General features: G+C 41.5%; 1 protein-coding gene across 4 annotated transcripts in view; it reads left to right on the top strand.

Annotated features, from left to right (window-relative positions):
- The window catches only part of CHST9 (carbohydrate sulfotransferase 9), a 96,939-nt gene extending 88,649 nt beyond the window's left edge, over positions 1 to 8,290 (top strand). For all 4 annotated transcript variants that reach the window (XM_080582842.1, XM_080582841.1, XM_080582844.1 and 1 more), the window contains one exon: positions 6,747 to 8,290. In XM_080582842.1, coding sequence (XP_080438968.1) covers positions 6,747 to 7,844 — 1,098 coding nt within the window. In that variant the 3' untranslated portion in view covers positions 7,845 to 8,290. The remainder of the gene's footprint in view (positions 1 to 6,746) is intronic.
- The last annotated feature ends 16,687 nt before the right edge of the window (positions 8,291 to 24,977 follow it).

The raw sequence follows: 24,977 nt of genomic DNA, 5'->3' as shown, positions 1-24,977 counted from the left end.
TCTCCACTTTCCCAATGACCCATGGGTATGAGTTGTTCTCCAAAACCAGCTCTGGTCTGGTGGTGTTCTTTAAGTTTTTTCCACATCACCTCATTCCCTGACACCAGGCCACACCACATTAAAAAAAAATAAATAAAAAATATTACCCTCTTCCCTTTTCTTCCTCACTCACTTTGTCTGTGCCCTTGCCACAACTCTGAGTCACCCTGCAGTGAGATGCCTAGCTTTCTGCTAATGGATTCAAGGGGCAATAGTCACCGATTCAAAAAACTGTTTTGAAAAGCAGCTCCCAAAATGACTGGTATCTGTTAATTAAAACTTAACTGCAGTATTTCTTACTAAGATAAGCTGTTCTTATTTGTATCTGGCTTAGTGTTCACAAGTACCTCCTTTAAACCTAATTGTGTTTCAACTACAAAATACAAAGTTTGCTTCTTTATTAGTCTCTGCAGGAAGCTGATCACCTCATGTACTCATTTCTCTTTTCTCCTTTCCCCAAAACTCATTCAGTAATCTTAGAGGTGATTGGTACAAGTATGTATGTTTTAGGGATATATATAACATAGGAAAACATTCTGTCTATTAAAGTTTTGCCTGTCAGGCTTGTGTCTGATGGCTCCACGTAAGAAATATTCCTAGAACTTAATCCAGATGAAACATTAAGCTTGCTGCTATTTTGTGACCTTTTGAGAACTTCAGGGGCAGAAAGAACTATGAAAGTTCAAAGCACAATTGTTTCATTCTTCCTCTTCCCTAATGGAACTGTGTATAAACCATAAGGTGACATTATGCATCTCTGACAGAAGGACTTCCACTGAACTTTCAGTGTTCACAAGGAATACATACATCACCTGTGGCTTGTGAGGAATGCAGCAGTGATGATTTGTCTGGAATAAATTAGATAAGCCATAAATTCATTACTTCGCTGGGAGAGGAGTTACTGGTGCCTGTCTCTGGAGTAGCTGTTCTAAGCACAAGTGATGAATCAAGAGGTTTATCTGCACTGCACAGAAGGCAAAGCATCTCATCAGCATTTCATGTCACTTGTGGCCAGCCTAGGTAGTTTCTCCAGTGGGAGCTCCTGGAGGGTTTTTCTTAACTCAGCAATGTTAAACTATGCAGCTTCTATGTTATGAGAAAGTTGTGGGCATATTTACTGGTTAGGTGGGGTAGCACTGCAGCAGAGGAGTCTGGCCATTATGAATTATGCTTTGTAAATGCTCTTCTAACACAAAGAAGTTAAGGATATTCCATTCTTTTGGCAGGCTTAAGAAAACTTGCACGTTCATGTATAAGTATAGTTCTACAAGTTTTTACACTTAAAGTGAGGTATTAACAGCTGCAGGCTTCACTGGCATGCTGGAGATGGAGTCATGCAAAATTTTCCTCATATTTCAACTACATAACAATTCTGAATCATCTACCACAATCATGGACCTCTAGTGAAGAAATCCTCCTAACTGTACCCAATTATGTGGAAAACTTGATATATTAAGCAATAAAAAAACCTATATGTTACCTTTTCAAGACTCACGCCTACCTACAATCTGAGTAAGAGGATATTTCTTTTAAAGTCCTTCAGTATTGAAGCTGACTGCATCTAAAGACCTAAGTTAAGAGACTGATCTTCCTGTGCTCCCTGATGAGTAAAGAGTCAGAGAATTAATCAAAAATGAGCCATGTCTCTCTTTCTGTGTCCGTTTTCTACAGAGGGATCCTAAAGAAACAAGTAAGGGTCTGAAATTAGGTTGTCATTGTAGTATAATCCCCACGTAAGAGGCACCATAAAGATATAAACAGTGAAATAAAATGTTTAATGCTTTCAGTCCATGCTGAACTTTGACACTGCCTGAGCGTATCTAGTACCAAAGGACTGGGATGTAAGCAGAGATGTGGTAAATACTCCAAGCATGTACTTAATACTCCTTTCGTCTCATCTTTGCGGGGGGCAGGCTTTGCTTCTCATGGGTAGGTTTCTATAAGTATGTACTGCAGAATCCCTGCCTGGGGTTGATCAGAAAACACAAATGCTCTGTCCTTCTAAACAATTGCTTTTCATAAATTTCATCAGGGAAAAAAAAAATAAATAAATGAAATAAAAAATCTTATAACCTGCTTTTGTCTTAAGGAATGGAGATTTTATCATCTTGGAATATGTATGTGTTTGCAGAGCACCCATATTAACTGTGCAGTATAATACTGCCGAGAGAGTCCTGAGGACACTCAAATCCGCAGCAACCAAGTGCAAACCACAGTGGAAAGCAAAGTACAGTGTGCTCCCAGGTGACTTGTGCCATTGCTCCTGAGAAGCATCTTAAAGGACTATTTTAGCAAGCATGTGTTAGGACAGAAGAGATATTTGCTAGATGTTGAGAACCCATACATTACGAATGCCCACAATGTAGGTATTTAGTAGCACAGAAAAGCACAATAGAATAGACCATTTCTTTCCTCCTTTATTCTCTGCCCTATGTTTTTTATTGGGCTCACTTAATTTTATAATTCTTCTTAGTAAAAATGAAGATCCAGCAGTAAAACGTTTAGGAAACAGCACTGTCTGCACTGTAGGCCATTAAATCTTGGTAAATCAGCTCTGGAATACCATCCTTTACAATACATCTTTTTTTTTTTTTGGGGGGGGGGCGGGAGGGAGTGGCAGGATGCTCTAATTGCAAACTGTCTAGGTGAGATCCCACCAGTGCATTGTAAAACTACCACAAAGCATAATTGGGTGAGTCTTAACTATTCTTGGCAGTAGTCAGTCTCTTCTAACCCAGTAGCTTATGAAGGTATTAAAGAAAAGGACAGCTTCAACATGTGTAAAAGAAGGTATAGGTATTGGCTAGTAATTTCTACAGTGAGAAAAAAATCTTGCTTGAATGGGGGACGAGCAGGGAATCTCCAGCAATAAAAGTGGCAGAAAAAATCCATGAACTCATTAATGACCTCAGAAATGCCTTTTGTTTCAACTGGATTGTCTGCCAGTAGCCAAATGCTAAACTAACACTGTGTTAAATACCTTTTTTCTTTGTATTTAGACTAATTTTTAAATCTCTCTTCTGATCCTGTCTAGCTAAAAGGAGACAGAGGTTATATGCATACTCTTCTAAATTAGACTCTTGGCCATTTCTTAACTTTCTTTCAAATGTGTTAATGCAAATGAAGAAAAAGGCACTCCGCATAATTACTGGCAAGGGTGCAACACTTCACTGGCTTTTAATTCTTGGATGAAATGTGCACAGCCTGCTGTACAGGTTGTCAGCATGTCTCAAGGACAGACTCGCTTCTATCCAAGGTGACCATGGAGTTTTTCTCCTATGCTAGGCAGCTAGTTCCCAAACATAGCTGCTCCTTAGAAAGGCATGAATGGCCATCCCTGTGTTTGGACACTTGTCTGAAAGAGTTTGGTAGGACTATTTGCGTGGGAATGTCTGGATCCAGAGTTAGTAACTGCTACAGGATTATCTGCTTGCTGCCCATTGTTGGTGTATGTTCAGGCATGTTCCAAAGTAATGGTGCTCAGCAGCTCGTGGACTGAACTGTTAGGAATGTAGGTATAATGGCCACATGTTGTGTTTTTGTTTGTTTGTTTTAGTTTTGCTGTTGTTGTTGCTTATTTGGATTTTAATTGTTACTGGTTTTGCAAGTTTCTAGTCTTCCCATTCCTGATTCCAAAAAAAAACCAGTCACCAGATCATGGAGACGTTCAGACCTTTAAGGTGTCAAAAAATGTGAAAAATCATTGGCACCGAGAGGAAGCCAAAGAAGACACCTAGTTTTGAGTAAGGCTAGTATCATAAAACATTAAAGTCCTTTCACAGCATGTGGCTTTCAGCTCTCTCACCCATATAAGAGCAGTAGCAGTTAAATATGCCAGACTGCTAGGCATTTTTGTTTAAGAAATATGGCACTACTTATTCAACAATTAGTTAAACAGTTAGTTTCTCAAGAAAACTTTCTAGTTAAATGTCTCTCATCAAATGCAAAGCATGATTCATCCCTTCATTATTCTTACCTTCATTAGCTACTAATGTCATTACGTAGGCTGGTGTATAGGCAGGTTTGGTAATTTTTATTTATTCATTTATTTTAGTTGGAAAACTACTGTGGCAATGTGACAGCCATTTATGCCTTTGAAAATTATCACTATCTGTTCCCATTCTTAGAAGCAGCAAGTTACAGCCAGCATTTACTGCAAGCACACTATCCCTTGTGGAGCTTATAATAACATTTATTAGCCATTACTGTTGTATTCACTACGGGATATGTATCTCAATGAGAAGGGGAAGTGGAGAGGGGAAGCAACTAATAGTATTTTACATATTTAGGTAATTTTTTTGTCCTCAGAACTTCCCGTGTCATTGTTTTTCCCCTAGGTCTTTTTTTTTTTTCCCTTCTGTTTGGGGCTTTTTTTTTTTCCTGATAGATTTCTTCTTTTGCCTCGTCTTGCTTGGAGGGAACCCCTTTCAAGTGACTCCCACTGTGCATATGTTCTTCCTTTAGGGTGTTACCTGAGATTTCTCTGAATAGTTCTGCCCATCCTTCTCTGAAGTCTTTTAATCCCATGAAAAATCCTTCAGTAGTGGTTCCTACAGCTGCAGTCATGGTTTCTGAGACTGAAATGCAGTCCTCTTCTGGTATCTCCTCCAGTTATCCTCTGAGGTTGGTCCTGCATCCCAGGTGGACTGTTTGAAATGGAATAAAATGAAGACCACACACCTTTCAGTCTTTCGTCTTTCATGCTCTCCTGGTGGAATCAAGGCATCTTCCACTGGTTCAGGATGGCAGACTGAATTCAGGAAGTGTATGGCTCTGGAGCGCATGGCTCATTTTTGAAGCTTTAATTAGAAATTCAGATGGTTAAGCATCTTTTCCACAAAATATCTCCTGAAGTTGCCATTAACTGTGATGCTAAAATTACCATTAGATTCATAGGCATCTCCTGTTTTACTACTAGCACTACCTGCTGTTATTATACGCTGACCATTCTTCTGAATTCTTTCCATCGTAAAGCAGAATGGATAAATCTCTAGGCACACGTGTTTCTTCTGTTTAAAAGAATGAAATATTAGAAAACAAAACTAAAAATTAGATGATATTAGAAAAACAGACCAGGCCAAGTTGAAAGAATTCAATTATCCTTTTGCAGCTCTCATAACAGCAACATACACGCTCTCTTAGATGTATTAGTGCTGCATGGCTGTCCTCTTTTATTTGTTTTCACCAATGCAAAAATCATTTTACTCAGTTCAATGAAAGCAAAAACCTGATAGTCAGTGGTTTTTGGCAGTACTGAATGGCCTGATCCCCTGGGTTTGTTTTTGTCATTGGAAATTACTACACAGCAAGATAGGCTAACTTTTCTTGGAACTGCTTGTTTTTCTGTAGGCTTTATTTCAGACTGGAATTCAAGTTGTGTTCTCTGCATTACTTTTTTTTTTTACATTATTCCTCTAAATTGATAACAGCCTTATTTATTTGAGTCAGCCTATGAACTTTCCCATCCTCCCAAATACACACTTAGGGTCTGCCAGTCCACAAATCAACTTTCCAGTAAATGTTTAATCAGTTTATGGCAGAAGAGTCTTTTTGTGCAAGTTTCCAAAAAAGTTAGACTTAAGAAATCAGACAGTTTGTGTATGGGTGTCCATCTAACTGTTTGGCTATGGTATTTCCATAGGATGTTTAAAAACCTATTGACCAGCATCCCCTCTCTGCAGAAGTATAGTGAAAATAGTAGGTATATAAATGTTCCAAGGCTGCAGACTTGCCTGCTGAAAGGAGAAAAGCTGTACAAGCCTTAGCAGACACAGCAGAATACACCCAGGAATAAGAGAGCAGAAATAGCTAAACTGCAAGAAGGTGTTCAGTCAGCTTGCATGATAATTTGGAGAATTTGCCCACAAAACACAGGTTTGAGATTCGCCGTTTCTGCAGCTCATGGACAGCACAGAAACTGGGAACATTAGAAGAGATGTCTGGGAGGAAAGTCTCATATTTTCACATTCTTTGCAGGGTCTCTAGCTGATGTTTAGTTAGTTGATGTCATTGATGTTGATGTTTAAATAAGCCAGATGGAATAAGCACTAAAAGCACCTATTTTGCCGTATTGGCTGTGAAAGCAGCTAGCTCAGGTGCAGATGTCTGTATGGCAAATATGTGCATGCAACCCAATGCATGCCATTTCCATGATCGGTCTGTAGGGGGAAAGGAAGAGGACGTTTTTGGAAGAGGGATTTTGGCTGTTCCTACACCCCACTCAAACCTACCCTCCTCCAACTATTTAGGAGCCCTAGTTTGGTCATGGGGAGCAAGTGGTCCTGGAGCCACTGGGGCTCAAGGACTGCTCCAGATCCCAGAATATGTTCCAGCAGTGAGCTCAGGTGTGCCACGCACTTTGGAAAGCTGTTGGCAACATTAAATTCGACCAGTGCTGTCATGGAGGGAAAATGTAATAGGCATAGAAAAGCACCTGGCCACCCCTACCTGGACTATCAGTCTCCCTGTGTGAACGTCTTCTGATTTCTTAAAAGGTCTGGTATAAGCTATTTATTTTTGTAGGAAGACCTACTGTGCACTGTCAGGAAAGCTTCAGAAGCATGTATTTCAGTAATTAGCCCAGCTTGTTGCTAAACTAGTTGTATCGATCAACTGGTTTGAAAGGATTTGCGGTACTGATTGCAATGTGACTGGGCTCGGCTGCGCTGTTGCTGCATTGTAAGCTCTGCTTCTTTTGATGTTTGCAGGATTTCACGTTCTCACCTCCAGGGACGCAGAGGAAAGTGGTGCAAAACGGGCACGTCCCTCCTGGCCTCAGTAGGCAGGAGATGGCCATCTTGGGCAGCAGGCACTGGCGGGGGAAGGCCGACCCTTTTGGTGCAGTAGCTGTCTCCTTGGTGAGCAGACTGTCTGACCAGCAGAAGATCAGCGAGCCACCTCTCAGCCAGTTCAGAGAAGTGTATTTACCACCTGCAGTACGCCCTCTGAACAAGACTTTGGTCAAGGGCGATGAGTGGAAGGATGTGGGTAGCACCCAGGAAAAGCGCAGGTCCTTCCTGTATGAATTCTGTAAGAAATACAACAGCAGGAAGAAGCTGCGGACGCACCTGGTGCACATGGTGTCACGAATTTACGTGGAGGACAGGCACAAGGTCCTGTACTGCGAAGTGCCGAAAGCGGGCTGCTCCAATTGGAAAAGGGTCCTCATGGTGCTCAACGGACTCGCCACTTCCGCGCGCAACATTTCCCATGACGACGTGCACTATGGAAAGCATTTAAGGAAACTGGACAGTTATGACCTAAAGGGGATATACGCACGTTTGAACACGTACACCAAGACTATATTTGTACGTGATCCTTTGGAAAGACTCGTATCTGCCTTCAGGGATAAGTTTGAACATCCAAACAGCTATTACCATCCGGTATTCGGGAAGGCAATAATTAAGAAGTATAGACATAACGCAGATGAAGAGGCATTGAAAACAGGATCAGGAGTTAAGTTCAAGGAGTTTATCCAGTATCTGTTAGATTCCCATCGTCCAGTAGGAATGGACATTCACTGGGAGCAGGTCAGTAAACTCTGCTATCCCTGCCTCATCAACTATGATTTCATAGGAAAGTTTGAAACCCTGGAAGAAGACGCCAATTACTTTTTGCAGCTGGTAGGTGCTCCAGCTGAGCTAAAATTTCCCAAATTCAAAGATAGACATTCCTCTGATGAGAGAACAAGTGCAGAGGTAGTGAGGCAATACTTAAAGGAATTGTCTAAGGAGGAGAGACAGCTGACCTACGACTTCTATTACTTGGATTACTTAATGTTCAATTATACATCACCGATTGTATAGCACCAGAATAGCTTCAGGCTTCTATTAGATATTTGTCATTTTGGGATTCAGAACAACTACCTTGATATTACCTCTGAAAGGAAACAAAGTAACTGCTAAGTGGAGTTGTCTTGACTTACTGGGGGTTTTATAAACTGCAGTGACATCAATTGACATAAAGTTATAGGAAAATGCACAAAAAAGACCTGTAAACAGCATAAATTGCACTAAAATGCCTGAAAAAGCTGCTTTTACCATTACAGATTATATTGTGGAAGTGGTAATGCAGCCAGCTGTTGCATTAGCCTACCTAATGTTCTTTTAATGGTTTAAGAAAAAAGCATTCAGAATAGCATGATTTTTTTTTGGTGTGTCTGCTTTAGAAATTGTTTTTGAAACTATTTTTTGAATGTATTTTTTACTTTCTGTTGCTTATTAATAAAGAATCATTGGCTAATTTTCTAAAATGTTTGCAGTGTTCTCAGTTGTAAGAGTTGGTTGCTTGACTACCATTAGACTGTAGCTGTTTTTAGACCTGATTTTTTTTTTTTTTTACTGAAGGCTGGTTTTGAATACAAATACATAAAACCACAAATAACACAGCAACTCAACTTTTCAGCACGGTAAGTTTGGGCAAGCCTGCCATCTGAAGTCACAGTTCACTACCCCATTTTGACTGATGTTCTGTAAACAACACACACGAGCCTCCTTTCAGAAAACTGAAATGTACATTAAAATTAACATCTTAATTTTACACTGGAGTCCACTGCATGATGCATACCCTTGTCCTGGTGTTCAAGATAGTCTTTATTTTTACTGGTGGGGCAAAGTCTTAGCGTGGTGGCTGTGAGACATTATAATGTCTGTACCAAAAAGCAACTTCATTGCTACTGCTGTGACTGCTCTTGGTCTGCCAGTGTCCGATCATCCATCCAGGTCCCAGCAATTTGTTGCACAGAGGGTGCATATACCCATCACCTACCAACCCCATGGGCTGCTTTTTGACCCCAGAGCTTCCTGAAGTCACCATTTTGCTGTTCTTCCTGCCTTGTCAGCACCTAGCAAACCCCAGGGGCGGGGTGGATGCTGCAGTGTTAAATGGTGGATGTGTATTGGTGGTTAGTCCTAGAGGCAGTTGTGTCCAGCGTCCCACAGTCTTGGTTATAAAATGAAATCTTCTATTCTCCTCCTCTCTCTCCTCCCTTAAGTGCTGTGTGACCAACACGTGGTCATTCTTGCAGTCCACAGCTGCATTCAATGTGGCCAGAATGTCCTAGGAGGAGAAATCGCTGCAAAATGAATAGAGAGGAATCCCTATGCCCTTCCAAATGGAGAAAAAAATAAAATAAAATAAAATAAAATAAAATAAAATAAAATAAAATAAAATAAAATAAAATAAAATAAAATAAAATAAAATAAAATAAAATAAATAAAATAAAATAAAAATAATAAAGACACCTATTGTTTGTTTTCTGGAGTGATTTGGAACATTTTGCTCCAGCATCTTCATATACCAAACTGTAGAAGAAAGAAGCAGTTTGGCAGGAAACAAGCAAGTGAAAAGTCCTTCTCCTATGTTCCCGACAACTGTTCATGGTCAGAACTATTGCTGTCCTTTCCCTCATCTTGTGCAAATGTATGGCTTCAGTCCTTCTGCAGAATTAATTGTGGGACACACAGGGAGAGAGACCATTTGCTACATAACTCCCACTGCTTGTTTCTGCCTCAATTTCCTTCTCAGAAGAGGAGGAAAGCCACTTACAGCCTCCAAAGTGCCAGCACATAGCCCCACAGGCTCTTCTCATCTCTCCTCGTGGCAGGATGAGCTGCGCTAAGGACAGAAGGTAAAAGCAGGCCTGGCAGCCAGAGGCAGAGGTGGTGCTGTATGGGGCTACCAACACCTGCAGCAAAGCCAGCCCATTCCCTGGGGCTGTGGAGCAAATCTTCAGCGTGAGGCTTGGAGAAGTACAGATGTTCATCACCAACGAGGACATCCATGGGTGCCTCAGGGAGATAAATGCACACGGTGTTACTCGTGTGAGCCATCATTGTGCCTCAGATGGTCCCACAGATGTTAACACCAGAAGTGTTTTGCATGGGATGTCTGACCAATGGACCATCCTGATGCATGCCTTTCCTCAGGTGAGTAACATGTCCGTAAATCTCCCCCTTTACACTCAAGATGGTGTCTGATTCCACCTTCTCCCATAGAAATCCCTCTGTTTTTTCTGTACGGCTGAGGGCTCGGCCCAGGGGCCCGTTCTGGAGATGCGGTTCCTTGCCAGGCTGATGGTCTGGGCATCATTACGCTACCGCCCAGGTGCCCTTGCATCACGCCAGCCACCCTTTACAGAAAAGCCCTTATTGAGTAACATTGAGTTCCCATGTATCTTTACCGAGCACAATTGCTTTTTTTTTTTTTTTAATATATTTTGGCCGTGCACTTTCATGACTGTCTTGAGCAGGACCCTGCATTAAGACATTTAAGAGCAGTTCCTGACAGAATTTTCATTTTGTGTCATCCAACCTCCAAATTCATGTGAAAACTGCCTTTAGATTTCACTTGGATTTGACCTTGGTGTACAAAGCATCTTTTCTACTGACACAGCAATGCTCTCTAGATCCTCTGCTCTTTATAAATATTGATTCCCACCTCAAATCCTGAATGAATCTCTCTTGCCATGTAGGGACTTCTTCCAGGTCATCAGGGATGTTAAATAAAAAATAAATATACACCAATATTTTGATACCCTTATATTTGCTTTGTCTTGTCTGCTGCAGATGTTTGTTAATTGTTAATTTACAGAAAAAAAAAAAAAAGCTTATGTATCAATATATTCCCCAGACTATATGCAAATAAAACAGTTTAGCATCCTAATAAAGAATGGAGATGAATTCATGTATGTTTTGAATGAATTCTTTAATTCAGAGAAATAAATAGTAATACATTACAAAGTCTCTGAAGAACTCAAGTTTAACCTTGAGCTTGCTTTAGTGACAAACTTCAGCTTATCTGATCAGAGAATGAAAGAGATTATGAGGAGGGGAATGTAATTGTATTGAAAAAAATGTATGGTCTCATAAGATTTCATATACTAAGTGGTCTTAGATAAAGCCATTGTTTGAGTCAAGGGGGGTGAAAAAAATGTTATTAGCAAATGTTTGGTTTCTGCAAATGAGAGAGAAAATGACATTGATTTGCATGCATCCGTGGACATAGACATCAGGTCCCTGGGTTGTCATCTTGAAAATCTGGTATGGTTTGTATTTGTGATTTAGAAAGGGAGGACACTACTTAAGGCCTTTAAAGTGTGTATGTGCACAGAAGTGTAATTGTTTGAGCTGCACTGTTGTTCTATGGCTCTAGTGAAAGTAATTCAACTTCTTTTGTATGCTCAACTTCAAATTTCATAGCCCCTAACTGCACTTAAAAACTCATTTTTTGAAAATCTAACCCAGACTTGTGTGAAGAAGAGCCTCTCCACAGTCATCTTCAGTGACCTAGGGGATTCAGATGATCTCAGTAGCAGAATCTAGATTGTACTTTGCCTCATTAACCACATTTTGAAAATCACCAGCCTGCTTTGCCAGGAATTAAGTTACATGATTTAAAATTAACATAAGAGTTTAGCATAATTGAAGTGGGACTGTGATATCTGACTTGTGGGATTATAAGAGATGAAGGCATAATTTGCAGCATAAAAGATAACCTCTATTTTTAAAAGTAAATTTTAAAAGGTCAAAGTGTGAAGTTGAGTTTTAGTTTAGCTTATATTTTCTATGACTGCTAGGTAAAAACAAAAGCTGAAGGTCATCCACTGTAACTTACATAAAATCCCATCTCCACAATGATGCACAGATGTTTGTTTTGCTCAGAAAAAAGATACAGAACATATGCAGAAGAGGAATGAAAACACACTCCACAGCATTCATTCAGTGCAATTGCATATATACTAAAGATCAGCTGCAGCATGCAGAGCCTGTTTTACAGGGCTCCATTACAGTAAATGCTTTTTAGTTATGAACATATCTTCATTTGCAGATCTCTAAGCACTGCTGTAATGCAGGTCAGTTGTCAGCGTAAGTCAGATGTTCCATAAAGGCATTACAGCGAGTCCATGGCAGGGCTGGAGCGGGAGGAGAGCGCTCCCTTGGCTGTTTGCTCTGCTCCAAACATCGCAGTTGTACTTCCCTCCTGAAACAAAAACTTAATTTTGGGAAAGTAGCATTCCGTATTTGCCTTTCTTCTTAAACGAATGCATGTTAATTTGAAAACAAAGGAAACTTCACAGATGTGCATTCACAAATTCTTGGTGTTTTTGCCCACATGAGGCAGCTGCCTCTCTCCATGAAGGATTTGGCCTGCAAAGCTGAGACATCCATCACCCCTATCTCTTCTAAAGCTAAGCTGTTGCTCGCTGGCAGTCAGAGGTGTGCAGCCACAGTGCAATCAAATATGACACAGCCTCCTGAAATGTCCTCTGGTGTAACTCCCCCAAAAGGCCAAATTTATTGGAGCTACTCCTGCCTTGGGCTATTCTATCTCGGTGATGGGTCATTGGAGATCACCACTTTAATTTTAAATGTAGTTTAAATTTAAATGAAAATTACAATATGACACTTTTCAGAAGTCTGAGAGGAAAATATTTTAATAGACCTCTGTATTGTGTATGTAGGTTATATATAAAAGTCTTTGTTGTACGTGCCTTCAGGCTAACCATGCATCAGATAAGTATTTTTAACTGTACTGTTAATACCAGTTTATCAGCCATGTAACCTGCTGTGATGCTTTCAGAGCTAAATGAATCTGGCCTTGGAACCTAAAGTCTGAAATCAGGCCATAAATTGTTACACTTCATAAAAAAAAATAAATATAGATGTACTTGTCCTGTATCAAGAAATTAATTTACAGTTCAGAGGACAGGACAGGGACACAGAGTACTGGGGGATGGAACTGACTTGGCAAAGGGAATCTGCCCATAGCCCCAGATACTTGGGACTGATTTGCCTTCTGAAAAGTGTATACGTGGGTGGGTGGAGGAAACAGTCATATTACTTAGTTTAATGAGAATGTTTGCAGTGAAAATGGGTGGGCATAAAAATATTTATCTGGGGGGAGAACTGCTAAGCTCTTGGCTCTGTAGCTAATTGCAGGGAGTTCATCAGATTCCTGAGGTATAGCTCTGCTTGTGGCTGCAGTATCAAACTTGGACTTCAGACACCTGGATTCTCCTCCAACTTCTGTAGCTTCATGGACTTGTCGAGCAACCTGACCTGCTCTCTGCCTCAATTTCCCCATTGGTAAAATGGTCCTGTAAATGGGTGGTAATTACACCATGAGTCTTCTGCTAAAAGTATTGAACTCCGTGCTTTAACAGATGTGTTTTGAAGTAAGGTATTAGTATGGAATTTAGCTCATAGGATGTTCATGCCCTTTCTTTACATTTTTTTCCCAGTGGACTGGAGGAAGCCAGGGACTTCCCAGATTTGTTCCAGCCAAGAAGTGCATCATTCAGCTCCGTTCTGTGCAGTTGGCAGCCTTAAGAATGCAAGCTCTGTTTCAAAACACTGTGCATCTGTCAAGCCTGCCCAGGCACTGCCTCAGCATAAAACCAGTGCCAGGTTGTCTGACCAGAGGAAAGTGCCCCTCCGGTTCCTTTTGTACAGATGAGAGCAGACAGAGACAGGCTGAGAATCTTGCTTTCTCATTTTATTTTGAGCTCAGTTTAAGAGAAGTTATTTTATTCTGGTGCAATAGCCCTAAACAGTGCGATGCTCAACTTAGAGGTTCTGCAGAAGCAGAGGAGATATGTGAGCACCGTAAACAACATTAATCGTAGAATCATAGAATCATAGAATGGCTCAGGTTGGAAGGGACCTCAAAGCTCACCTCATTCCAACCCCCCTGCCATGGGCAGGGACACCTCCCACCAGACCAGGTTGCCCAAAGCCCCATCCAGCCTGGCCTTGAGCACCTCCAGGGATGGGGCATCCACAGCTTCTCTGCGCAACCCGTACCAGTGCCTCACCACCCTTACAGTGAAGAATTTCCACCTAATGTCCAGTCCAAATAACCCCTCTTTTAGTTTAAGACCATTCCTCCTTGTTCTATCATTATCTACCCGAGTAAAGAGTCCTTCTCCATCTTTTTTATAAGCTCCCTTTAAGTACTGAAAGGTCACAATGAGGTCTTCCTGGAGCCTTCTCTTCTCCAGGCTGAACATCCTCAGCACTCTCAGCCTTTATTGATGGATCCCACACATGTAAGCAAGCTCCTTCCTTCTCCCAAACGCTATCACTGCATCACCTTGCACCCAGGGCCACGTTCCCCCAGCTCCCTGAGGTTCTGGCAACCCTTGAGACAGCCTCCAGTTTGCCTGGCTGCTAGAGACTCTCAGGATTACCTCCCACTAGCACAGCCACTTTTCCTGTGGCTCTGTGGAGGCTACTAATAAGGTGGAGACTGTATCGACACAGAATACGTTGCTTTGTCTTTAGAAAGTGATGTGATTCACAAACCTGACAGAGGAGAAAGAGCCCCCTTTCCTTACAAAGTGAAACAGAAAAACCGTAACTATCATAACTATCATCACTTACATATGTATGTATATATATATAAGTATAAATATGTAATTATTTCTGCCTTTCCTCTGTCTTCTCACAGTTTCCTGCCTTCTTAAGTATGTCAGCACAAACAGGTGCACCAATTGCTGGTTCGCTCTCAGCTGTCAAGCATAAGCCAGCTCCAGCCCAGCACATCTATGTTACCGTGGCACTGAGGCTGCACTAATAAGCCTGCCTGAGAGTATGGTACTGTCAGTCACCATCTGTGCACACATAACCGTCTTGGTCTTATTCATGTAGAAATTCCTCCCATGTATGTCAGATTTTCTCCTCAAATTCTTTCCAGAAAACAGTTTCCACGGAGCCTCCCAATTCTGCTCATTTTTCAAGATTTGCAAATGAAGTGTCCCATAAAATTTGCATTCAACAACATTCTGGGAAGTGATGGGTAGGAGCAGAGCAGTTTTATCCAGGCATCACATAGAGATGTAAATTAGCACTCAGTGGACTGTAAATACATGTCACTAGGATATTAAATGCTAAAGGTTTAATTTTCCCAAGCTAGTTACTTGGGTGTAAAAACTGGATGTAGGCAGACTAGCATCTGCCCATTGAATTATCGCTTTCTTAATAAAAACAGGCGCTCATGTAGGCAGATCTTTAAGTTTTAGGATTGAGTTATAATTCATCAGAAAATGCTGTGTGTGTGTGTACAGACAGATGAGTTCTCTATCGAAAAGTTTCCTTCCTTCAAACTTACACACATGCGTGTATTAATGCATGCATATATTTTATAAATGCTTGTGAACACGCACATAATGTATATATTTGAGAGGCATAACATTTAGCCAAATGCTTCTCAGTGATGATATTGGAAGATATTTAGCTTCAGTTCTGCATTTGACCTTAAAGATCTTAAATCTGTATTAAGAGATACACTCTGTAAAGAAAAAGAGCTCCCATCTATTGGCTTGGGATGTGCTGACAGAATTTGGATTAACTCTATTCCCATCTCTGAGTATAGCAGAGAATGAATATGGTAGCATTGTACATGCAAAGGTATTGCATGCTGTATAGGCATTAAAACATTTTAATAGTGTGTTGTGGAGCCACCAAGTTATTCCAAATGAACCTGAGCTATTCACAGGGACTGCAAGTTTACCTTTTGCACAGGTTTTCTTCTTACTTCTTTAGCTTGCCCAGAAGAGGATGCTGCCAGGTCTGAGGGACTGCAGTTTGTGCAGCTGCACCTGGTTCTTATCGTGGGTAAGGCTACAGGTTTTTGGGGGGAGGTCCTTTGGTGGGTAACTTGGGAGGAGGGGAAGTGGACAGGAGTATCAGCATCTTTCTGCTTTCAGGAGTGTTCTGGTGGCATCACCTATAACGTACTCTGAGACATAGACACCAGTTGTCACCTTTTCTGTGACTTCTGCTATTGTTTAAAAAAAGAGAGAGAAAAAAAGAAAAGGGACAGAAGGAAAACCTCTAATGAGAAGGGGAAATGTTAATTGTGGCTGGAGGTGACAGTGCACAATAAGAAATTTTGCTGCCTTGCTTTTGTATCTCTGATGAAAGTACCCTAAGAGTGCAGCACAGCAAACATTCAGCTCTGAGGGAGGATGATGTTTCCAGAAATCATCCTGATCCCTGCAGGTCCTCCTGAATAGCAGGGAAAATGCAAACACAGTTAGACAAAACTGTTTGGTGTCTCAGCCATGCTGCCAACAGATGCTCTTCTCCCATTTCTCCCCGAACCTTCCCGACTGCCTTCAGACAAGGGGCTACCAGGTAGGGACCAGGCGGGCCCACGATCCCGCATTGCCTGTGCATGCAGAGGCTCCGAATGGAAGCGTTGCTACCAGCCAAAAACCTGACTCACAACTGGCTTTCTGCCTTGCTTAAAAGTGCTGCTAAGATTGAATTTTTCAGGTTAAGCCATTGCACATTAGGCTACTCCATCCACGAGCCAGCGGTTGGAGGCTATAGGCAAATCTCTTCAGGTCTGAGCGAGTGCTGCTGCCAGACAGACCACGAGGAGCTGCAGATGCCTCCTCTGAAAGGCAGGTGCCCCTAGGGGAGCCCCCAAAGTGTGGCTGGAGAACCCACTTCTTGGGTAAATGTGCCTAACAGCTGCGGACAGGGTAGCAATGTTCAGTATGAAAAGACAACCCTAAATGTACTTTAACTGGAAGCAGCAGAGGCTACTTTGTCAAAACCATAACTTTCTGAGCAAGCCATAGAAAAGGAGAGGGAATAATTCAGGACACTTGAGAGATTCTTTCTAGCATTTTCAGTTTGGCTTTTTTTTTTTCTTCCCCTCCTGCAAGCACTAGGGCATTTCTATAATTTATTGCAATTTACCAAAGGAAAACAAGCTCTCCCACTGACATCTTTATAGCTCAAATCTGTTCTCTGTGCTGTCTTGGTTGCAGAACTGGGCACACGCTGAATGAGAGGAGTGAGAGAAGCTGGGAACTCGTTATGTAAAATCTACAGTAACCAAGCTTTTCTAGTGCTATTATGCCCTGACCCCTTACTTTGGAGCAATAACAAAACCACTGAGACTGGACAATTATAAGGTTTCCCAGGCTCTTTTTTTCTTTCTTTCTTTCTTTTTTTTTTTTTTCTTTTCTTTCTGGCCTCATCACAAAACCCAGGCAAGTCAATGGTGTGCCCAAACTTCTGAAATGGTCTAGGTCTTTTGGTATATCTAATGAACAAAGAAACAGTGGGGAAATATCTCTGTTTTATTTATTATCTGAACAGAACAGTAGCCTGTCTACAACAAATTCCTTGCTCTACATCACTGAAGAAATCTCTGACACGTTTTCTAATTGCTTGATATTTGGGCTACACTATGATCCTCATCGCTTTTATGTTCACTTTGTTTTCTGCATGTGGTTTAAATTCTTGACACTCGTGTGTAACTCAAGTAATTATTCTCCCCTCTGAGACGATATTTGTTCCATTTCAGCATTGACACTTAAGTAAAAAATAAAAGGGCTTTCTTGTCTACAGGCTTCTAGGACTTCATACACACATTCTGCCTTTTCGCGATGTTGGAAACTGAGTCATCTACAATTCCACAGCTATGCTATCAGCACTTTGTGACAATGCATTTGGGATCAGGATGAGCTAAACCTTTTAAGGATGAATTACAAATTTCCAAAACTGAACAGCAAAAACTGCATTGTGAGACTGCATGGAAGTGCCTCGCTGTGCCATTCACACAGATACGTTCAGTTCACAAGTCTAAAACCATTTTCTAAGAGCCCCTTCTGCAAACTCCACCCTGCAGGACTGAGGAACAGTTGGTGTGGTTTTCTGCCCCCTTTTACACCCCGAGGAACGAGCGGGCTGGCGTCTCACCGATGATGGTGCTGATGAGGCGTGTAGCTGAAAAGAATCCCTTTCACTGGCGTGTTGGTTCTGCCGTGCTGCTGGGAAGAACAATCTGCTCGTGTCAGTCAAGTATGCACGATGAAACTGAAAATCCGATGGGTTTGGAGGATGTTAAACGTATTCAAAAGGGGACATATGAAACCACTAACCCCTCAGAATTTCCTATTTCAGTAATGCATTCTTAAAATATATATCTTCTCTGTATGCATTCTTACAAAAATAGATACGATTTTAACAAATATTTTTTGGCATGTATCCTTGAAGAGGTAGGATTAGACATTTCTACCTCCTTTTTAAACACTAATTTAATACAATACCTGCCTTCACAAAAATAATTCTCTCCACGAACCTCACACAGTTCCCTGCAAACAGTTTATAGCAGGGCTATAAAGGCTAGCCAAAGCATGGGTGCAGGAAAAGAGATGACTGATGATTATGGAGAAATAAGCCTTGCAGAATGGTGTCAGACTAACTGTTCTGTATTGATGTCTGCAAACAAATCAACAAAATATTTATTATCCCCAAAGTCTTCTGGAAAAAAAATGTGTTTTGGTGCTGTTTTTAATTATTTACACAGCTTACTGCTTTTTTCCTCAGTTGGCTTGAAAATTGGCTTGTCCTTCTATAGGAGCCCACAGAAGGCAGTAGTGGAAGTTATACTGGAGAAATATTGTTTAGAAAGTAACAGGAGTTTCTTGCAAACAAATACAAGGAAAGCCCTGTGGCCCTCTGCTTGATTTCATCCAGTCTTTGCAGATTGCATCCACCACTCTCCCTCCACCCCTGTGGGGTGCCAGGAAACATGCAAACACTGGGCTAGAGCTTTGGGTCTCAAAAGACGGTTTGCTATGTCTGCATGTGCTTCCAGAGCACATCCACTGCAATTCAGCAGCTGAAGACAGAATATTGTTGGGTGATCAATTTTCATATGTTGGCCAACCAACCATGCACCCATGCAGGGGCTATAAGCTGGTACCAGTAAAGGTGAAGGTGGTGTCAAGATGTGTTTATTTATTTATATTTTACTGAGCTGTATCTCTATTATCTTTGTTGGTAATTCAGCCAAACACAAGAATCTTCAGAGCAGTACAGCTTCTGTCATAAAAGAAACTAAGTAAATCCAATTCCTCAGTTTAAAAACCTGTTAGTCCACTAAAAATGCAGCATCTGCATCAAAAGTTATTAGGCTTCCCTATTTTTTATTATTATTTTTTTTAAGCTGTAAATGTGAGAAACTGTCAGAAATGAAACTAATGTTCTACAAAGGATTTCAAGAAAAACATGCTGTCAGATTTTCTTTAGAAGCTTATGGACAAAAGAGCTTGAACTTGTAAATATTCATAGTCAGACCCTGCTCCTCAGATAGTTCAATGAAAGAAGAACCTTTGCATTGAGGAAAGATCAACATCTTCACTTGTCCTGAGGTGTAGCTTTTAGAAGCTATTATTATTGAGGGGGAAGAAGAAGAAAGAAAAAAAAAAAAAAAAAAGAAAAGAAAAGAAAAGAAAAAAAACAGTATAAAATACATAATATTAAGAAGACTGTTACTATTGTAATCTGCAAAGACAGCCTGAATGATCTGAAGCAAAATTGTCTTTTTCAAAACATGCTGCATAAACCCATTCACGGCATACATTTCCACTAAGTGTATAAATCCATGAATATGAAGCTATGTATGTATTATCGTTATATTATTATAGCAGATGGCTTGGGCAAAGAACAAATTCCCAGCAGTGGGGCACATGTCAGCTATCCAATGCCACCAAGTCTTGGTATTTCCCTCCACAACCACCACCCCCCCAAAAAAAAGAAAAAAAAAGTCAACACAGGATAAATTCATTTTTAAAATTACACACTGGTTGACAGAGGTAGCTGCACTGAGCAGTGTGTTTGTGCATTTCTAGAGGCTTTACCACAATACTGAGTGACATTTGTTTAAAACATTACCACTGTACATTAGCCATGGAGCATTAAATGGATTCAGACCTAGTCGACAGATCTCTGAAAGTACTTAATGGACCTGTGTAATGGTAGCTGTTGGCAGGGATCTGAAGGGATTGCTGTAGGGCCTCATGTGCTTCAGGGGGTTCCTCAGTAAGTAAATCTGAAGGTAAATATAGAATCACTGCCAATTTAGTTTGAACATAAATCAGTATGTTGAGAAAAGAATGGACAAACAGAGCACAGTGAATTGTTTTCTAGTTTTATCCCTGTCAGACAAGATGTCTTCCAATACAAGAACATGCAAAATTTAATGTCTCAGAGTGAAACAAGCCTTATCTGCAGAATGATATCTATGTCCTGAGAAGGACAGAGGGGGCTTTGTGGAGGGGTGAGGAAGAAGGCTTTCTCAGTGTGATGCTGCAGTAAGAATGGCTCGTACAATTCGTAGGTGTGCTACAAGATGTGTTTTTACTTCAAAACATGAGTGCTGGGAGTCCAATATTTAAAAAGAAAAAAAAAAAGTATTTTAAACAGCATGTTGAAAAAGTAGCAAAAGCAAAATCAAGACCTGAAAAAAACCTGTTAGAGTAATTTCTTTAGAGTGAGAGCTCAGCCTGCTTAGCTTCTCAAAAGGATGATGAAGAGATGACTTGCTCACATTATATAACTATCCTCATGGGAACAAAGTAGAAGTACAAGAGGCTTTTTAATCTGGGAGAGAAGAGCATAAGAGGAACCACTGTATGGCAAACGAATTCATACAAACTCATTTTAGAGAGAAAGGCCATTTTTGGTGATGTAAATGATTAGTCTGGGGAATAAACTGCCAAGGGAATGGGTAGATTTTCTATCCTGTGAGTTTTCAAATCAAGCAAAGACGCTTTTTGTAAAATGGATTTAACCAAATGTAAGTTATTGAACTGTGTTATGAAGTGAGATGTGATGGTCTATGGTATATAACATTAGCTAGAAAATGTTGTGTTGCTGTCTAGTCTTAAACTGCATGATTCTTTGACTCTTGTGAACAGAACCTTTTAGTTGTGGCCATATCAGGTAGAGATGGAAGTAATATAACAACTAAGATAAAAAGCACCTTCAAATAAACCATCTTCTGCAGCTGGCAAGCAAACTTCTCTCCTGGAAACCAGATTCTTGCTTGAGTGTGCTTCTTGTTTCACAGATATTGGAATTACATGTCATAAAAGGCCTTTATGATGTAGGTCTTTACGATAAAGGTTTATGATATAGGTCTTTATGATAAAGGTCTTCTGGTTAGTTATAACTTTGTGGGTGTGGGTTTTTTTTGTTTGTTTCTGTATTTGTTTTTTTGTTGTTTGTTTTGTTTTGTTTTGTTTTGTTTTGTTTTTTTAAGTAGTCCTCTTTGTTTTTAAGACTAGGTGAAAGAAAAAAATCAAATACACAAACGATATCACTTCTACCATGGCTCAACAGCTGATAGGATCAAAAATCATTGAGGATAACAGCTGCACAGGGAAAGAGAGGCAGAGCTGTCATGACCTTCATTTCTGAAGGAAATTAAGAGCCTGGAGTGGTGCTGAGGGAAGAGGTTGAGCATTTGGAGATGAGGAGCTGATAAACAGCAGCAGGACTGTGAAGGAGAGCAGCTCAGATCAGCCAGGAAAGCATGGCTGGATACTAAAGAACATGCAACAGTGGGGTATACAAAGTGTAATACTACTTTTTCTGTGGCTGATAAAACCTGTGAGAGCTTAAACAAATTTCAGCGTCCCACCTAGAAAAGTTAGACAAATCTCTTTGGCCCCACTGGGTGCAACTACATGACCCTCAGCACACAGCCCATCAGCACCTTGGGCTCTTTCTCCCTCCCAGCACAGGTCATTACCTCCTTCCTTCTCCCACATTTTCAGTCACCCCGCTGGGATGCTTCCCACCCACTGCTGCACCCCCACGAGTGCCCGGGGCTGCTTTTCCTCTCCAGCTCATCAACCCGTGGCTGTGTGTCTATTCCTACATATTCCCAGCAAAGGGCCTGTCCGTGCCATGTTGTAATTAAACTACTTCTAAAGATGGAAAGCCTCCAGGTGGTTCCTATACTACCTAGATCACAGTTTTGCTTTTCCAACTGTAATTGCTGCTTATTGAGCTGGGGTGGGGAGCAAAGAAAAAGCAGTCGATCCAAATCGTCTCATCAGGAAGGTAATGGAGCAGGATGAAGGAAGCGCAGCAGTCATCCAAGTGCACAGCTTCTTGTAAAACCTTTATGAAAAGCCTGAATGAATCCCTCAAGTGAATGGCCATTTTGTCCCTTTCAGTTCTCCTTCTCCAGCATGGGACTCAATGTGCAGCTTGTGGACAGACGGATTCCACAATAAACAGAGAAGGAGAGTAAAACTAAACCCTCTGGAGCTTGGCCAGCAGCAATGTCAAATCTCTTGACTGATTTCCCAGTGAATTCTTGCTCTAAATGTCAGGAGAACATAGCCCTGCAGCCAGATCTGGACCAGACTGATACCAAGGCGTGACAAAATGAATGACCTAAGTAACAAGATTACACCACAGGAAAATTAAAACTTCAGAAATGTGCAAAGATCACATTTCAGTAAGCGGTGCTTTATGTAAGATCCTTTTAGTAGACAAAGCTTAGCCCAAACTTATAAAACATAAAGTGGCGGGGGGGGGGGGGGGGGTGTCATTAGTGGCAACAGAATGAAATGTTCGGTCCAGCGGTAAAGAAAGTCGGCGTTTCTGCAAGCGCCAATCATTTTTGAAAGGCTTGCAGCCTGCTTTCAAGCGCTCTTGTCAACAGGAGCCAGGGAAGGTCACAGGAATTTAGTCTCCTAGGAGCCTGTGCCACTGTGGAAATGGCAGCTAAGTCTCTCCATCACTTCAGGCACTTCTGAAAATCGTTCTTGAGGCTCTCCTGCAAGTGACAGCAAGTGTCCCTTTCGCTCTGGTTACCTGCTGCCTGCTCATGCTCACAGGGCTGGCAGGAACCGGAGCAGCCTGGAGATCTCTGATCTTCCTTCAGCTGCAGCTGAGATTGGCCTGAGGGCTCAAAACACATTGGAAAGAGCAAGAACACCCAAAGAAAGAGGGTGGTAGGAGGGAGAGCGCATTTGGATAAGCTTCACTCCCTTTGGATACAGAAAGCCTGAAGTGGTGCTGAGAGAGGAGCTCAGCAAGCTGAGGAGCTTAACGAGAGCAGCATGAGGGAGAGCAGTCCAGGTCCTCTGGGTACAAGTGAAACAGGACCTTGGTCACTGACAAAGCACACAGTGCTTCTGAATTATGCCTTTTTGCTGTTGTTCTGGATTTTCTTCTCTCTGTTTCAGCCTACAACCCCCTTGAGGCAGATGTGATGGAGCTGCCCAGGATGGATATCCATGGGACTCACCATAGGAGTGGAGGGACTCTTCCCACGCTGCAATTCAGCGAGGTGACAGTCTACTCCAGGGAGATTTTCTGCCTCTCTCCCTCGTATTATTTTAGCTGGAATTATCTGTTTGCACATTCCTCTCCAACCTCGGCAGAGTGCCCACTCCTCCACGACAGACCAATCCAAAATCCCAGACCCAGCACGCTTCAGCTGTCTGGGAAGTCCTTGTTCAGAAGGTGGATGTGCCTTACGTGTTGCAACATCTTCTCACCATGGCTTACTTTCCTAGGGAGATCTTTTATTCATGATGCCCTAAAAATAACTATAGAAAGTCAGCTGTAATGTTCAGTGAAGGAGAAGCAGAGGCACTGTGAGTTTCTGCTGCGTATTCCCCCCCCCCTTAGACAGGGATTGAAAGTTAGCTCAAATTTAAAAATTGTCATGTATATTCATTTGTGGATTATTTCCTTAATTGTGTTTAGCACAGCAGCAGGAGGAATGTTGGAATGTTTCATCCTTGGGCAGAGGTCCAAACCAAGTTGAGCCAGGTTTTAAAGAGATGAAAATAGATAGGGGAGGAAGAAAAAAAAATAAAAAAAAAATCTATGTGGTCCCCCAGATCTCAAGAATGGCAAATATATCACACATTTATCCCTGGATGAATTGGGGTTGCTTTTCTCTGTTTTTCAGTGCCACCTCAAGGGATGTCTTCGTTGCCTCTGTGTTTTCAACAGAACATAGTCTGTTTGATCAGGGCTGGCACCGTGCAGTTTGCCCCAGGTTTGTGCCCAAAGCATTGCCTTTCTCTGTTTATGTGGCCACAACCTTTGTCTAATTCTCCAGAAGACCTATTGCAGTGAGAATGGTAGCAGTGACAGAAGCTATTAACGTTCTGGCTTCTCCGTGTGGTAGGGATCTGCTCCGCCGATCACAAAGAGCAGATACGTGCTGTCCACGAGAAAAGGAAAAACAATTATTTGTTTTGCTAAGTGAATTTTGTTTGCGAATAAACTAATGGGCCACGAGAGCCCAGTCTGCAAGGTGCCAAAGAACAAGCGTGCTGTCAGGGCGAAGCTGTGAAAGCAACCTCAGCCCTGGCTGGAAACAGGCAGCTCCAAAACTGGGAAGAAATTTGAGATTTCTGTGTGCTCCTTTTGTGGCCTTTGGAACAACAGAGAAAAGGATATGTTAGAAGTATCTGTGGTACAAAAGGCTGAAATAATCAAATAATTAATCATTAAATGCAGGTGGTAAAAGATGTGTGTGATACATTCAAGTAAGGGAATCCACAGGTGTTTGAAAGAGAGCACTAAAAAGAAGTTTTTTGTACAGTAATTCCTGTTCAAAGGGCAATAGGGATGAAAAACAAAAAAAAACACGTATGCAGAGGAGCATCCTAACTGAAGTGCTTTCACTGTGGACAGCAACTCCTGCAGCCTCAATGTGAAAACTTGTCTGTGAGTATATGAAGTATACGACAGGCTTATGTGCCCGTATGACAGTATTTGGAATTGAAGTTTCTGGAATCACTGTAACAGGCTGTGAAACTGCCTGAAAAAGACTGAGAAACCAAATGCACCAGAGGAAGGAGCAGAGCTGTGTGATGATGCCTGCACCCCTTCTTGGCTGAGCGCAAGACAGCAGCAAATGAGGCAAAGCTTGAAAACAAGAAAGTCAAACATCCAGCCAGCTGTTTTCCTTTGTCATCAAATTGTGAGTGCCTCTTGGTCCCCTTTATGACTCTGCTCTAAAGAAGGGAATTGCAGGCAAATGTGAGAGAAACACCTACATTTGTACTTTATGATCACCTGGTACGTACCATTAACTCCGATCTGTATTTAACACATAGGCATGAGTTCTTTATTGCTCGGTGTTCAAATTTGTTT

Source organism: Anser brachyrhynchus, assembly GCF_964034855.1.
Source record: "Anser brachyrhynchus genome assembly, chromosome: 2".
NCBI classification, from domain to species: domain Eukaryota; kingdom Metazoa; phylum Chordata; class Aves; order Anseriformes; family Anatidae; genus Anser; species Anser brachyrhynchus.
Note: the sequence above shows the minus strand (reverse complement) of the source record. Positions and strands in the feature narration are given on the sequence as shown.